The sequence below is a fragment of the Vigna radiata genome, chromosome 11, assembly GCF_000741045.1.
Source record: "Vigna radiata var. radiata cultivar VC1973A chromosome 11, Vradiata_ver6, whole genome shotgun sequence".
NCBI classification, from domain to species: Eukaryota; Viridiplantae; Streptophyta; class Magnoliopsida; order Fabales; family Fabaceae; genus Vigna; species Vigna radiata.
Genome location: NC_028361.1, coordinates 16,134,555 through 16,152,149, shown reverse-complemented (window position 1 = coordinate 16,152,149; position 17,595 = coordinate 16,134,555). Strand labels below are relative to the sequence as shown.

The following is a 17,595-nucleotide window of genomic DNA, read 5'->3' as shown; positions in this document are numbered from 1 at the left end:
TTAAAAGTTATGACTAATTTAAAACACTTTTATAACGAGGGACTAAATTGAGATTTTTCAACCAAAGTGAGGATTAAATTGGCTATTAAACCTTATAATTACGATGTTATACTTTTTTATTGACCTTACAAAAGTAGCTCAACAAAAGAGACTTTGAATCCATCGATTTTAAAATTAAAATCTTTTATTATTTATATTTATGGGATAATGATACTTTTGACAACATTTTAACTTCATCTACATGTCATTCTGTGATTGGTCTAAAATTAATCCATAATCAATAATAATAATCATAAACATTAACATGGACCAATCACAAAATGACATGTAGATAGTGTTAAAATGTTGTCAAAAAATATTGTCAAAGTATCATTATCTATGTTTATTAATGCAGCGTTACAAATTCAACTAAACAAGTAAAAGATTTACAAGCGCAAAAATGGATGAAAAATCCTTGCAACAAAATCTAAAGAAAAGAGAGATCGCATACAATGGCCGAATGAGGAGGATGAAGTCTTTTTTGATTATCGTGATTGGACCTATGAATCAAAGTCAAAGATGAAATATGAGACCATTGAAATCACATATTGAAAATGACAGAGACAAAATTTGTAGAATAAATTTCGTAAGTGTGGAATTAAGGTTAATTGCCGTACATGAATAATGTAACTAAGATATTAATGATACTTAATTCGATATTTTATAATATCTTAAATCAAGGTGATTTTGGTTGGCAAAAAAGATAGTAATAATGAATAATGAAGTTTTTTTTTTCGAATTAATATATAAAATTAATGTCTATGTTTTTTCTTATTACAAGCTTCTTTTTAAATGGTTTGATGAACTATTCAAAATATTTTACTAGTGTTAATGATTGAAAACTTTATAGTGACCCAATATTGAGAAATTCAAATATGTTAAGTTAATTTATAGTTTAAAATATAAAACTTTGATTTTGAATTATACCAATTGTTTAAATCATTTTATCTAAAAAGTTATTAACTTTTATAATTGTACCATATTAACATCTAGTCATTAGTTAACTAGACGATCAATTCTCTCGTACTTATATATGGTTCTAGGAAGTCGGTCGATTTCTAATAGAAAAACATTGATTGATTGGTAAGTCAACTAATAATAAATAATTAAGAGTGCAAATTAAACACATTTACAAGTATATTTATCAACTATTAGATCATTATTAGATTGATGTTAATTGAAAATCTACTATGAAATTTATAAATATAGGTTTAAGATAAAGATACAAATGAACGTATTTATCGCACTATTAAAAATTGACTTTGACTACCAAAAAATCTTATACTGACTTAAATATTGAAGTACCTTTTACAGGTAACTGTGCACGAAATATTGAAGCTTTCACGAAGACAATTTGACTTCACTGAAGTTTGTTTAGAGTTTAATGTTGAAAACTTTGAACCTCGATTCCACTACTAAAACAATAATTATTTAAAATACTACATATTCTTATAATTAAAAAATTAATTACATTTTAATAATTTTAACAAAAAAAGACACTATTAATATTTAAACATAGTATATATCCCATCAAGCTATACATGGATTATGATAACATATTATTCTCTAGTTTGTTATTTTAAGAAATACGGAAGATTTCATTAGAACAATTTGACTTCACTAAAACAATTTAAAGTTTGTTTGAAATTTGGTGTTGAAGACTTATAACTTCGATTCCACTACTGAATAATAATTATTTAAAATACTTGATATTTTTATAATTAAAAAATTAATACATTTTGATGATTTTTTTTTTAAAAAAGACAATATTATCATTTAAACATAGTATATATCCCATCAAGCTATATATGATAATCTCTAGTTTATTATTTAAAATAAATTGTAATTACAACTATAATTTGATTAATCATAATTCACACAACTCTTTGGAACGCCTATTAAATATCTTTAACTGCAAACACTACTTTCGTAGAACATTATGTAATTAATTAAGAACGATTTAATTAAAATTCTCAAACCATTAATATCATGATGTTAAACTTGATTATGCTTTTAAGTCTTACTTTAATTTCAGATATACGTATATATTTTATTGTTCTTTTTGAATGCTATTATATTAAGTCTGAATTGAGGTTAGAAAAAAGGTTGCTTTTTCTTTTATAGTTTAAGTAGGAAAAAATGCTTCTGAGAATAAAATTAAAGTTCACACATAAAGAGCAATTAACGGTTTGGTTAGTCATTATATAGCGGCTTAATGAAAAATTAATCAGTATTAAGGTAACTCCGACTTTCGCTCCCCAAAGCAATGTGATGAATGTGAAACGAAATAAAAAATATAGGAATAGTTGTCACACACTTTTTGTTGCTGTGATGGAAGATAGATCGTGCGGTGCAAGATGAATCATGTGGCCATCCATGCTGTTACATTCAATTCTTTCAAGAAATTTCATTTTATGATCATGGCATATTATTTCTTCCCAAGATCACACTATCAATAATGAAATATAAATTTAATTTGTATTGTGATTAATATTATTTTTAATAAGTTTTTTTTATAAAATATTTAACTTTATCATTTAAATTAGACTTAAATTTTCAATATTTTTCATTTAAGTGTCAATTTATTCATATTAATCACGACTATCTTCTAGTTGTTTTGTACTTATCAATGTAACACGTTTGTTTTTTTTTGTTTTTTATCAAAATATATGCAAAAGTCATACATTACTAGTTTTGCAGTTTATCATCGAGATAAACAATTAATTCTAATATTATGAATAATCTTTTGAAAAAATAGAATAAGAATAAAATATAAACTCAATCCACATAAAAAATAATTCTAATCCAAAAACTTTGAAATAATAAATTAGAACCCTCAACTTTCTTTGTTTTGGATGTGGGATTAAGTAACATTAACTATCTTCACAATTTTTTTCTCATAGTTGTCAGGTAGTTGTGTCTACGATTGGTCTTCATCTTCACTTTAACCGTATGAAGAAATATCTATCAAAGATTCTTCAATGTTTAAGTCAACTAATAGTCTCTATGATGTCAGAGCAATAGTTAAATGTACAATAAATACAATCACTTACTCCTTACCTTTGACCTATATTTATAGTTTTGGAGTTGAATTTGAGACGGTCCAATTTCAATCCATCACACCTAATCAATATTTACTTTAATTTTTGCTTAAAGGACTAATTTCGAGTTAGACCATCTAGTATATTGGCCTTCGTCCAATCTTATCTCTCTAGGTCTTGATACCTTTATTCGTGTAAAATGGTTTAGTTGTTCCTATCCTCTAAGGTTGTCCCGCCATACGGTACACACACACACACACATATATATATATGATAAAGTTTCTACCTTATTATATGTACTGTATGGACCGGACGGTGTATGAAAGACGCTATGACTAGCATGATTTGGCACGAATGCAACATCCACCATGACAGGACGAGAACACTGGAATACGAGCTTATGGTGAAAATTTCGATCAAGTAAAACCGTCCAAGGTAATTAGCATGGGCAAAACGTCTGATCTATCATCGGCATGTTAACGTAGCCTCAATCATAATAATCTCGGAGAAATAGTAATTCGGGACAAACCATCCGGTTAAGGTGAAATGTAACATTAAGACAGAATTAAGGTAAGACGTGATTAAAGATATTCGGCCAACAATTGGACTGTGATTAAACTAATCATAGACCCATGGTAAAAACTATAAATAGAAGTGAAAGGTAGGAGGTGGATGGTTACATTTACTACGCAACTTAAGTGAACCATATACTGACCTGAACGTCGAAAAACTTTGACAAATATACTAATAGAGACGGTAGAAAAGACTAAACGTTCAAAAGACAAATTGTGTAGGAATTAGTATGATTCAATCTCACTAAACATTATATATTAATAATGATTGTGGCAATGGGTGAATATTTAGGTAATAATAGTTGAATATTATCATGTAAGAATAAGAAGGATGATGATAGGATAGAGATAGGGCAAAGAAAGAGCAGTGGAATTCCCATAATATCCCTCATTCATAAAAGTGGTGGCACTGTTACCTTACAGACCCCTTTACCCAAAAAAAAAGTATAACCAAACCACTCCCATCGTACGGAACACAAGTGGCCATTGCGAAACGAAACCTCTTGGATTCTTCCATACCTCTTTCAACGCCCAAAACCCCCTCCAAACTCATTCTATTTACAATTCCTGCCACTCCCACACCCAACAAACACTTTAACAACCCAACACAACCTTCACACACAACAACATTGCAATGCAATACAACCCTTGCAAGAAAGAAACCTAAAACCCAAAAATTCAATTAAAAAAAATAATAATAGAGCTTCTTTCTCAGATCTGACTTTCACAAATTTCACACTTCATCTGCTCATGGATATTTTTCGTTTTTCTTTTCGTTAATCCCTTCCGTGGAAAGAGGCTTTGATTTTGTGGAATTCCAATTCGGAGATCCTTTTCCTATTTTTGGTTCTGATTTTGGTGGAAAATGGAAAAGGTGGCTGCGCCTCCGATTCTGATGCAGCGGAAGCGCGATCTGTCGTACGGCGTCGTTGCGGGGAGTCCGAGCGAGAGCTGGAAGTGGGAGTGGGACAGCGTGCGGTTTGCGGGGAAGCCTCCGAGCGACGACGTCGTGTTCGAGGAGGAGAGCGTTGCGGCGGTTGCTCCTCTCCAGCTCAACCTCGCGGGGAGGGTGAGCGGCGGTGGTAACAAGAGAGTGCGCTCGGGGTCGCCCGGAACGGCGACGTATCCGATGTGTCAGGTGGATAACTGCAGGGAGGATCTGTCGAAGGCGAAGGACTATCACAGGAGGCACAAGGTGTGCGAGGCGCATAGCAAAGCCTCCAAGGCGCTTCTTAGCAACCAAATGCAAAGGTTTTGTCAGCAGTGTAGTAGGTTTCACCCGCTGTCCGAGTTTGATGAGGGGAAACGGAGTTGCCGCCGTAGACTCGCTGGACACAACCGCCGCCGGAGGAAAACGCAGCCGGAGGATGTTACTTCCGCCACGCAGGTCCCCGCCGCCGCCGTCGCAGCAGCAGCAAATTTGGAAATCTTCAACTTGTTGACTGCAATAGCCGGAGCTTCGCAGGGTGAGAATTGTTTGTTCAATTGAATTTTAGTTTAATTGATTGATTTATACTTTTTTGCTGTTTTAAATAATTTAATTCTAGCTCAACTCAATTCGAACAATAATAAGTACATGTTAAAGGAGTATTTATTTATTTCATAAGTATTTAGATTTATCTGGAATCTATGAAAAATCATTAATCATTAGGGCGTAATTGCTTCGTATTCGGTCAAAGTTAATCCTACAAAGCATTAAAACAATGATTTAGTTTTTTTTTTTTCTGTAATTAGTGGATTTCGATCCTCACCCTAGGATCTAAGTTTCATAAAGAGGGTCTAATTCATTAATTTTTCTGATTACGAAAACTAAATTTATTTGTTTTGGTCTAAGGTCATCAGGCATGTGGACTAAGGTATATTGATTGGAAATTGAGGGATCTAACAAAATTTATTTTACCTAAATAAATAACTATATTTTCAAAATAAAAGTTGATAATCTAAAAAGTGATCAATAGTTTCTTTATTTGGGTTTTGCAAAGATAATTACGATATATTTTTATTTTATTTTTAAAACGGCACGCACGGCTCTATCAGTTAAGAAAACAACTATTTTCTTTTCACAATAAACTGATGCGAAAATAATCTTAAGATAGTAATTTAATTTTTTTGGGAGAAGTTATTAAAAAATAAAAGCAACTAATTATAGAAAATAATGGCTTGTTTATCCTGAAAATAACATAAAACCAGCATACTCTTGTTCATTAGGGTCTTTTCTTTCTAGTGTAAAACAAGCTTGCACTAATTTTGTTTGGGTTGTGATGATTATTATTGTCACGTGTAGGAAAATTTGAAGAAAGATCACAAGTTCCGGACAGAGAGCAGCTTGTTCAGATTCTCAACAGGATACCTTTGCCTGCGGATCTTGCAACCAAGTTGCGGGATGCTGGTAATGTCAACGGGAAAAAGGATCATGTACAATCGGAGACACCATCCTCCTATCACCATCATGACCAACTGAACCACACCCCAGCTACCCCATTAACTATGGACTTACTTGCTGTTCTTTCCACGAGTCTGTCTGGGTCTGGCCCTGATGCCAATGCGTCCCCCTCTCAAAATCGAAGCTGCAGCAGTGATGGCGGTAGTGTTAAATCTAGGAGTAGTGCTGATCAGACGAGACAACAGCACTTCTTTTCAGTTGGCGGAGAAAGAAGCAGTAGCAGTTCCCAGTCTCCAGTTGAAGATTCAGACTGCCAGGAGGATGTTAGAGTTAATTTACCGCTGCAACTCTTTAGCTCCTCCCCAGAAGAGGACAGCTTGCCTAAACTTGCATCTTCAAGAAAGTATTTCTCGTCTGACAGTAGCAACCCTGCAGAAGAGAGGTCACCATCGTCTTCTCCTCCTTCTCCTCCTGTTGTGGAGATGCAGTTTGATTTGCAGGGTGGTGCTACAGGTCTAAAGCCGGAGAGCATCTCTTCTGGAAGAGGAGTTAATTCAAACAAGGAAGCTAGCCAAAGTCATAGTTGTAATATCTCTCTCGATCTATTTAAAGGGTCAAATAAAAGGATCCAACAACCTAGTTGGCTTCAAAGTGTTCCATTTCAAGCTGGGTATACATCTTCGGGCTCTGATCATTCACCTCCCAGTTTGAATTCAGATGCTCAGGTAGTTAGTTTGGAATTTTACTACCCTGTCTTCTTTTGTTTACGTAAGCTTTGCATTATCTGTGCTGTCTTTAAGCTTACTTAGGTGAATAGTATTCTTGAATTGAATCTATTTTGTGGTTTTCCAACAGGATCGCACTGGTAGAATAATGTTTAAACTATTTGACAAGCATCCAAGCCATTTCCCAGAAACATTGCGAGCACAGGTGTTTACACTTTCCTTTGAAATTTGACATGGGGAAGTTATTTTTATTATATCCTGTCAAATGTGCATATATGAATAACTGTTCTTTTCCTTTCTAGATTTACAGTTGGCTTTCTAATAGGCCATCAGACATGGAGAGCTACATACGGCCTGGTTGTGTGGTCCTATCACTTTATGCTTCAATGTCTTCTGCTGCCTGGGAGAAAGTTAGTGAACTGCTGTGATGTACATTTGCTGCTTTAAAATTCTATCTTGCTGATTGCTTGCATGTTTTGTTTATTTCAGCTAGAGGAAAACTTCCTCCAACATGTTCATTCTTTAATTCAAAATTCAGATTCTGACTTTTGGAGAAGTGGAAGGTTTCTAGTACATTCTGGCAGTCAATTGGCTTCACACAAAGATGGTGAGCATCCATAACTAGTTCAAAATTTGTGACAGGGTTTAGCTCTTTATTTTTTTTTAGACTGAATATTAGTATGTTCAGAGCTTTGCTATCGGGACTGTCGTTTTCTATATAGCTGGAATTTTCTTATTAAGTAGTTGAATTAGATCCTTTTTGGTCTTGAAATTCCAGGGAAGGTACGCATATGCAAACCATGGAGAACGTGGAAGTCGCCAGAGTTGATATCTGTGTCCCCTTTGGCAATTGTTAGTAGACAGGAAACCTCTATTTCATTGAAGGGCAGAAACCTGTCAACTCCTGGCACAAAGTCAGTAAAGAATTTACCCTATTTTTGGTTGTTGTAATATGCTTCTTTCTGGTCTGTTTGCCTGATATTTGTCCTGAACTTTTGCAGGATCCACTGTACGGGTACTGGCTCTTACTCATCAGCGGAAGTCATCAGATCTTCATATCCTGGTGTGGTGTATGATAATATAAAGTTAAGTGGTTTTAAAGTTCAGGATGTTTCACCTGGTGTTGTGGGTCGCTTTTTTATTGAGGTATTTTCTACATTCTCTAATCTTTGCACTTTATTACCCTAGCAAACTCTGCACTTGCCGACACATGCATCTCTATAGCATTTTTCATGTTTGAATGTGGTTTATACTGATAAAAGTGTGACCTATTTTTATGATCAGATTGAAAATGGTTTCAAGGGTAACAGTTTTCCAGTGATAATAGCCAATGAGACCATTTGCAACGAATTGAGATTACTTGAGTCTGAATTTAATGAGGAGGAAAAAATATGCGATGCCATTTCAGAAGAGCATGAACATAATTTTGGAAGGCCGAGATCAAGGGAGGAGGCTTTGCATTTTTTGAATGAGCTTGGCTGGCTGTTCCAAAGAGAAAGGTTCTCATATATGCATGAGGTTCCATGTTATTCGCTTGACAGGTTCAAATTTGTTCTCACATTTGCTGTGGAAAGAAACTGTTGTATGTTAGTCAAAACCCTTCTCGATGTACTGGTTGATAAACACTTGCAAGGGGAGTCGTTGTCAACAGGGTCAGTGGAAATGTTGAATGCAATCCAACTCTTAAATAGAGCAGTGAAAAGAAAGAACATAGGCATGGTTGATTTGCTCATTCACTATTCTTTACCGAACAAAAATAGTACATCCAGCAAATATGTATTTCCTCCTAATCTTGAGGGTCCTGCTGGTATTACACCCTTGCACTTGGCAGCATGCACGTCTGGTTCTGAGGGTGTAGTTGACTCTTTAACAAGTGACCCACAGGAGGTAAATGTTTTCTCTTTACTCCGTTGCTATGCCATTGGTTTCACCTAAGTAAGGGAAAAAAATTAATTGGGTAACACATACCCAGGTTCCTGCAGTAGTTATTTTGCGTAAATATCATCTGCTCTCTTCCTGGATGGCAGGTGGTACTGGGGATTTTCTATTTTGAACCTTGAGTTAATGCAGATCTCTCTGGCTTTGATGTGTCTCTCCTGGTCATTTGTTTGTTTTCTTTCTTTTTGGGAAAGGGGGCGGGGGAAAATGGCAGGTTGAAAATTAAAAAAGTAAAATAGTTGAATTACCGTGCTACTTGTACGTCAGCATTATTTTCACCCATAAATCAACTATCTGATTGTATTTCGTGGGCTCCATTCCTTGTATTTTATTTTTAACTGGTGCTCTTGTGCTGCTACAGATTGGCTTGAAGTGCTGGGAATCCCTTGTGGATGCTAACGGGCAGACTCCACATGCGTATGCTATGATGAGGAATAATAACTCCTATAATGTGCTGGTTGCCCGTAAACTTGCTGATAGACGAAGGGCTGAAATTTCAGTAACAATTGAGAATGAGGTAGAGCAAGCCTCTCTGAGGGTAGAGCTTAACCAAAAGCAAAGTAACCTACTCAAACGAGGTCAGAGTTCTTGTGCCAAGTGTGCGACTGCAGAAATTCGCTACAACAGAAGATTTTCAGGTTCACACGGTTTGCTTCACCGCCCCTTTATTTATTCAATGCTAGCCGTTGCTGCAGTTTGTGTTTGTGTTTGTGTGTTCTTCCGTGGACGCCCTTGCGTAGGCTCAGTTGCTCCCTTCAGTTGGGAAACCCTGGATTTTGGCACAATGTAATGCTATCGGTATTAGGGATTTGGATAGAAAGGAAGTGGAAGGCATAATAAACCAGGTGGGAAACCCAATTGATACCTTTTTCCCCTCGCATGGAAAAACTGCTTCTGTGGGGAAATGCGGGATTTTGTGAAAAGAGCATAATATAAACATATCGTGTGGTGATGTAGAGTTGTGGAGGTGTTTGGCAGGTCAAAAAACAAATTAGGACTGCCTTGTGTATAGATTCTGACTTGAATGCTGCATCATTGTGCCGAGTTTTAAGGATATGACAAGCTATACCTGAATGTTCCATCTGTTGGTGTTGGAAACTCAGTTAGAAAAGTCTTCAGCTTTTTTGGCCAGATAAAACCTGACACCCCCAATTTAAAGTTGGAATGGAACGGTGAATATGACCACAAGAAAGCAGTAAGCATTCGGAATAAAGGGAACTTTGGTGAGTAAATGTTGGTTGTTCTTTGTGAGGTCGATACTTAGGGGTTCATTGCCTCCTTCCCAACGGTAAACCACAAAAAGTTCCATGCTTTTATTTTTTTTTTTCTTTCCCTTAATTGTTCTGTTATTTTAAATCAAAATCACTAGTCTAAGTTATTCTGATGCATAAGTTTCGATACTGTAAAGTTTGATTTGAGGTTACTGATCATAGGGCTGACCATACAATATGATTAAAAAGTGTAACATATTTCAAGTTGTATCTAATTTAGTTGACGTTTCAGATTCGTTTTCTATTTGCTCCTAGAGTCTAGATTGTTTGGGTTCTTATGCAGATGCATCCTCTTCACCCTGCGTCACTCTTCCAACGCAAGACATTCAAGAAGTGGTATGCTTTACTAGTCAAATAGTGTGTTTTTATGCAGTGTTTCTTTTCTGACTCGTTGCTTCTGGGTGAGATTAAATTAACTGATAACACGAGCTTTAACTAAAGCATTCTATGCATAAGAAAATCTTGAAATTCTACATTAGATTTCAGACACTGTTTGAATCAGAATTTAGGCCAACTACTCATGAGAATGGGATCGACGTTCTACGTAAAGTGCCTTGGAAAGTGAGACGCGTAAAACCGTCGTACTATCCATGCGATGGGTTCACAGTACCTTACCTAACCTTTTGGAGTATCCTTTGACCAGTTTTTTGGACAGTGGCACATGATGTGAGATCAAGGGTCCATTGAATTATTACCAAAATTAATTTAACTTACTATGAGATGTGATTTATTCTAAAATTTATTACTAAGATTAATTTCAATACATATTATTGTTTTGTAAAATCTGAAACGAACAAGTACTTGTTCGTAACTTAGTTCCGACTTCTAAGTGACTATTGGGTATATCATATCAAGTGGTCTTTGGAGCTTGAAAATCTATGCTTTAGATGTGAAAAGGGGAAAGTTTTCGACTTCATCAATGCGAACTGCTGAAAGTAGGTTCGTATGAACATTTGATTTGGTGGTATATATTTTTCAGTCATGGGTGACTTTTGTTCCAATGTAATTGAATCGATTGTGACTGATCGCAGTAACTTGGACCTATAATTTAAAGTTGCCCAACAATGAGTTTGGACTGATAGTCCGAAACAGAGAATTGCTTGTGAGTTGCGTTAAGGCTAGGAATGTTTCTCATGATTTCACAAGAAAATTGGATGGCAGATATATGCACATCCAAACATGCCATAAGAGTTTGGAGACTGGAAGCAGGCATGTTTATTGGCGGACAGCTACCATATTTCCTCAACGTTGCATTGCTTATTTGACCAAACAACTTTGAATAAAATTACTAAAGGCAATTGAAATTGTAACAAATGTTTTATAATATAGAGGATGGCTACAAGGAGAGAGGGGAACAGTTTTTTGAGAATACTAAATTCTCATTAACTTGGAAATTGATACTTTACCTAAATTCTCTGAGGCAAAATAAAAATATTTAAAAAAGAGGCAAAATAAAAGGGTAAACAATTTAAAATATGTAAATTTATTGATTTCTTTTATTGTTAATTTTAAGACAAGATTCTCTAGAGATTAAATCATCTAATGATTCTAGTTTTGAAATTTAAAAAAGAAAGTATTAAATGAAATATTGTTTTAAAGAAATAGTGTTTAAAAGAAATATACTTGGAACATCTTTTCTAAATAAAAATAAGCTTACAATAATGTTTTTTAGATTATAGGACAAAGTTTTATAGACAAGTATATTGAAAGAAAGTTTTTTTTTTTTTTAATTAAAGAATCATCTAAAAGATGATATGTGTTACCAAATGTGTTTTACAATTAGTGTATAATAATCTAAAGAGACAACATTTTAACAAACAATGTCTTAGGAACAAATAAACACACTAAAACTTAAAATATGTTTTATAAAAAAAACCTATAAATATTATAAATCACAAACAACTTTTGCATATAAAAACTTAATGTTTTACACTGAAACTATATACTTTGTTAAATGATTTATTTATTAATGACTTGATAAATGATAAAATATTGTGAACACATAATACAACTAAATGTTTATTAAAGTTCAAAATATTTAATGCATGTATGATAAAATACTTCAATTTATACAAGTTCTTCTTGATTTTTGTGCAGATCATAAAAGTACAAAAACCTTGAGAAATATGAAGAATATTTTAGAAATGATTTCTCTAAAGAGTTTTGCTTTGACATATTATACAAGTATGTTTTGATAAAATTTATGATAAAGCAGTGTATCTATGCAAAGTGGATTAAATCTGACTTTTCACATGTTATCAACTTTATATAAAATCAACCTCTCTACATCTTCACAACAAAAAAGATGAGGACATTGATATAGTTTATGAAATTTTAAAAAGAAAATTGATATTGGATACTCTCACAGCATATTTTATGCTGGACAAAATATTTACAAAAATATCATTACATATTTTTTAAGTATCGAAGTTTACTACTTTGCTAAATACATTGTGTTATAAACTCTTCTTAAAAAAAAAAGTGCTTGACTCTTCCAAATGAATAGTTTAACATGGAGAGGCATGAAGTCATGTTGTAAAGATTTCAAGTAATTATAACATTACTACTTAGGGTATCATGAACAAAACATTAATAAAAAAACTTAATTTCATTTCGAAAGTTTTCAATCAGATATTTCTTTTAAGATATACAAACTTAGTTCTTTTTTATCAAATTTGCAAAATATCCCTAAGTTTCACGTAATTTTAAATAACATATAAATAATACACTTATCACATCATTCTCTTAAAGATAATTTTAAAATTTGTTACATTTAAAAAATTCAAGTTCTTTTTGATGAAACAGTGATTATGCGGGTTGAATGGTCCCATTTTGACTTGTTCTACATTTGATCTACATAAAAATTGTTTATTTTTCAATTTATTATTTTTAATTAATAAGAGTAATGCATTGAAAAAAGAAAAACAGTTTAAACATAACCAATGGAAAGTGTTAAATTACAGAGTGAAGAAGGATAGAAGAAATTACAGAGTTCTGATGATCAGAACAGTGTATGATACAAAGCTATTGAGGCTTGTAGCGCTACATGGCAAGGCCAAAAGCATCACCAACTGCTTCTATTCCACTCATTTCCATCACCAAGATGCGTTGGATTCCTATTCCTACGCCACCATGCTCCAACAAGCTATCCAAAATCGCAACCCCAACTCAGGGAAGAGCTTCCACTGTCACATTTTCAAGCGAGGCACCCCTTTGGATCTGTTCGCCCAAAACGTTCTTCTCAACACTTACGTCCACTTCCAATCCTTCGATGACGCCTCCAAACTGTTCGACGAAATGCCTCTCATTAACACTGCCTCTTTCGTCACCTTGGCTAATGGCTTCTCTAGTTCAGGCCAATTTCATCACGCCCTTCACTTGCTTCTCAGGTATGCGTCTTCACAATTCCAGTTGCTAGTTAGTTAGTTAGGTCGCTAGTAACCAGTTAGGAAGTTTGCTGCTTGCTAGTTGGGTCCTTAGTAAATCAATCCAATAAAAAATAAAAGGACCCCTTGAACCCCAAAAACCGGAACTTTATTTTTACTGCATTGATTTCGGATTTTTTTTAATGCATGTTATTTGTGTGAATTATCACTGATTTGTTGACGACTCACAGAATCAGTCCTGAGTTTATATAATTCATGTTTTCATATTTAAATTTTCGTCGCAATTTATATTTTTTATGAAATTATATTTAATTATAGATAATTTTTGGTAATTGTTTGAGTGTGACTATGAATATCATTATCAAACTGGATAAGTTTATTTTCATAGTATATTTGTAAGGGTTTATAGTACTATTGGATATATATTGACTTATAGACGATGAGATGTTTTGAGTGGCATGGTTGGTCTGGTTTGATCTCCGGTATGTGTGTATAGAGTCTTAATATCTCAAGGATTAGTCCTTGGTCCGCTCCGAGGGATTCCCTAATTCACCCAACAACCCCTGATATTTGCAATCCCAGTGGCTTTATGGACTAAATTGAATGAGAAGGTTTTTCGCTTCGAAGATGATTCAATCCTATTGGTGAACACAGGTTGTTCAGAGAAGGATACGAGGTGAACCAGTTTGTTTTCACGACACTTCTCAAGTTGCTGGTGAGAATGGAGCTGGCTGATACATCTTGGAGTGTGCATGCATATGTTTATAAGCTTGGTCATCACTCTGATGCGTATGTTGGGACTGCACTACTTAGTGCCTATGCTGTCTGTGGAAATGTTGGTGCTGCACGTGCAGTTTTTGATGGCATTTATTGTAAGGACATGGTGTCTTGGACTGGAATGGTAACTTGCTATGCTGAGAATTATTTCCATGAGGATGCATTGCTACTTTTCTGCAAGATGAGGACTATGGGGTACGCACCAAATAATTTTACGATTTCTGCTGCGCTGAAGTCCTGTCTTGGTCTAGAAGCATTTGAGGTTGGGAAAAGTGTTCGTGGATGTGCTTTGAAAGCGTGTTATGATAAGGATCTTTATGTTGGCACTGCGCTGCTAGAGCTGTACGCCAAGTCTGGAGAGATTGCTGAGGCACAGCAGCTTTTCGAGGAAATGCCCAAAGATGATCTTATTCCATGGAGTCTCTTGATAGCGCGATATGCTCAAAGTGAAAAAAGTATGGAGGCTTTGGAGTTGTTTTGTCGAATGAGGCAATCATCTGTTGTCCCTAATAATTTTACTTTTGCTAGTGTACTGCAAGCTTGTGCGTCCCTGGTTTCGTTGAATTTGGGAAAACAAATTCATTCTTCTGTACTGAAAGTGGGTCTTGACTCAAATGTGTTTGTGTCAAATGCCCTCATGGATGTTTACGCCAAGTGTGGTGAAATTGAAAACTCTGTCAAATTATTCATTAGGTCAGAAGAGAAAAACGAGGTAACTTGGAATACTATAATTGTTGGTTATGTTCAGTTAGGGGACGGGGAGAAAGCTTTAAATTTATTTTCAAACATGCTTGGATATGATATACAGCCAACAGAAGTGACATACTCAAGTGTTCTGCGTGCCTCTGCCAGTTTAGTTTCATTAGAGCCAGGGCGTCAAATTCATTCCTTAACCATCAAAACCATGTATAACAAGGATAGTGTGGTTGCTAATTCATTGATAGACATGTATGCTAAATGTGGTAGAATTGACGATGCCCGGCTAACATTTGATAAGATGAATAAACGAAACGAAGTTTCGTGGAATGCTATAATCTGTGGATATTCTATGCATGGCTTGAGTATGGAGGCTCTAAACTTATTTGATATGATGCAAAAAACCAATTGTAAACCAAATAAACTCACTTTTGTTGGTGTCCTTTCTGCATGTAGCAATGCAGGGTTGTTAGACAAAGGACGAACTCATTTTAGGTCAATGTTACAGGACTATGGCATTGAACCATGCATAGAACATTATACTTGCATGGTTTGGCTTCTTGGAAGATTAGGCCAATTTGATGAAGCAAAGAACCTCATTGGAGAAATTCCATTTCAGCCCAGTGTTATGGTGTGGCGTGCACTGCTTGGTGCTTGTGTTATCCATAAGAATCTTGATCTGGGTAAGGTTTGTGCACAGCACGTACTTGAGATGGAGCCCCATGATGATGCAACTCATGTACTCCTGTCAAACATGTATGCCACTGAAGGGAGATGGGACAGAGTTGCTTCTGTTAGAAAAAACATGAAAAGGATAAAAGTAAAGAAGGAACCAGGATTAAGCTGGGTTGAGAACCAAGGTGTAGTTCATTATTTCACTGTCGGAGACACCTCTCATCCCGACATTAAACTAATATATGCAATGCTTGAATGGTTAAACAAGAAAAGCAGGGAGGCAGGGTATGTTCCTGATTGTAGTGTTGTTCTGCTTAATGTGGAGGATGATGAAAAGGAACGTCTCTTGTGGGCGCACAGTGAAAGATTGGCACTGGCTTTTGGACTGATACATATTCCACCTGCATGTTCTATTCGTATCATTAAAAATCTTCGGATTTGTGTAGATTGTCACGCTGTTATAAAGTTTATATCAAAAATTGTGAAGCGAGAAATTGTTATCAGAGATATAAACCGGTTCCATCATTTTCAGCATGGCATTTGCTCCTGTGGTGACTACTGGTAACTGAGTCAAGCAGCGCTTAGATAGTGATTATATATATCTTTAATCTCTCTTAGTAAGATCAATTTTGTCTTCTAAACAAGATTAGTTTATCTCTCAGAATAGTTTTATCTTTTAGATAACATTCTATTTGTATATATGGGGGAATTACAGTTCATGTTGTTGTCTTCTGTGCATTATGCAGAATTATTACATTCAAACTAGTTCAAGTTCAAGCAAGCAATTAAATACAATACATACAACTTTGGGTGAATGTTTTAAATTGTGTTTTATTAGTGTTAGTACTATTATTTTTGTTATTTTTAATTTTATTTAACTTGCTTATACTTTAGAAAAGTTAGACATACTTTTATACATAAAACACCTAAGGTATACAATTTACTTCAATATATGTTATGCACAAAGGTTTTACTTTCAATAATTTGTTATGGTATAAGTTTTAATATAGGTAGGCAATTTAAAATTATAATAAGTATGGCTTTACTATAAATAAATTATTTTATAGTCAATTTGATTTTTTAATTTATTGAAACGGTTATTCAATAATCTGTTTAAAAGAATATGCGAAAAAAAATATTTTGCAAGTCGCACAATTTTAAGTAATTCACATAATTACTTGAATCGGAAACAAACATCCATCTACATGCTTAAAATAATTAATATTTTACCAACCACCTAGACCTTATGTACAGTAAGGATTAACAAAATAAGTGAAAATTATTAAAATAGCATAATATAGGTTTGATATAGAGTTATTAGAAATTTTAACGTATCTTGAAAATTTCACATCAATTATAAATAAATTAAAATTATAATATATAGAAAGGGTAAACTTCCCTTAGTAAACGAATTTGATGAGATTAAATTAAATATACTCTCACTTATTAATGATATTAGAGTCTCTTAATAATACATAATAAAAGACTTAGTTTACTTTGTAAAATCTTGAAAGGGATAGAGCATTTAGAAGTAGAAATGTTGGTCATATGCAACTGAATGCAATGAAAGTGACAAGACTTGCATGGAAGGTATTTGAAGACAGAGTTCCATGAAAGGTCAATTTGTCTTAAAGAGGAATCCTACCACTGAATGGAACAAGGACATTGGTTCTTTTCAAGAAAGAAAAGGAGACAGAGCATGTGTTATTCGATAATAATATCGTATCATGACACACTTTTACATTCATTTTAGACTGAACATAAAAATAAAATGATGATAAAATAATAAAGTTTTTTTGTTTTTAAAAAGAAAAAAATAAAATAAAATAATATCAAATAAATGTAAAAAAGAAAATAGATGTATCAAAATAATATTTTTTATTCTTGAAATGTAATCATATAAGTGTATTTTGCAAAGAATTTATGCTTGCTTTGGTGTGGAGATAACATTCTATAACATTGCAAAGAAAGTATAATATCTTGGACAGATAATATATGATTTATCATGAGTGCTAATCAGTTCTGTTTTCATGTATTCATTAATTAAAGTTTTTTCATGATAGGATTTAGAAATTAATTAATTGGGTGAAGC

At 34.1% G+C, this 17,595-nt stretch overlaps 2 protein-coding genes across 2 annotated transcripts; both read left to right on the top strand.

The window, feature by feature from the left end:
• Window positions 1–4,266: 4,266 nt before the first annotated feature.
• On the top strand, window positions 4,267–10,204 carry LOC106777611 (squamosa promoter-binding-like protein 14). The gene is made up of 9 exons (XM_014665264.2): window positions 4,267–5,118; window positions 5,937–6,760; window positions 6,891–6,965; window positions 7,063–7,170; window positions 7,250–7,367; window positions 7,539–7,674; window positions 7,762–7,906; window positions 8,045–8,647; window positions 9,060–10,204. The coding sequence occupies exons 1-9, from the start codon at window positions 4,518–4,520 to the stop codon at window positions 9,486–9,488; spliced, it is 3,039 nt and encodes a 1,012-aa protein (XP_014520750.1). The 5' UTR covers window positions 4,267–4,517; the 3' UTR covers window positions 9,489–10,204.
• Window positions 10,191–16,321, top strand: LOC106777209 (putative pentatricopeptide repeat-containing protein At5g13230, mitochondrial). Its single transcript, XM_014664761.2, has 3 exons — window positions 10,191–10,305; window positions 12,933–13,358; window positions 14,010–16,321. Exons 2-3 carry the CDS (start codon window positions 12,967–12,969, stop codon window positions 16,066–16,068), a joined length of 2,451 nt encoding a protein of 816 aa, XP_014520247.1. The 5' UTR covers window positions 10,191–10,305; window positions 12,933–12,966; the 3' UTR covers window positions 16,069–16,321.
• The last annotated feature ends 1,274 nt before the right edge of the window (window positions 16,322–17,595 follow it).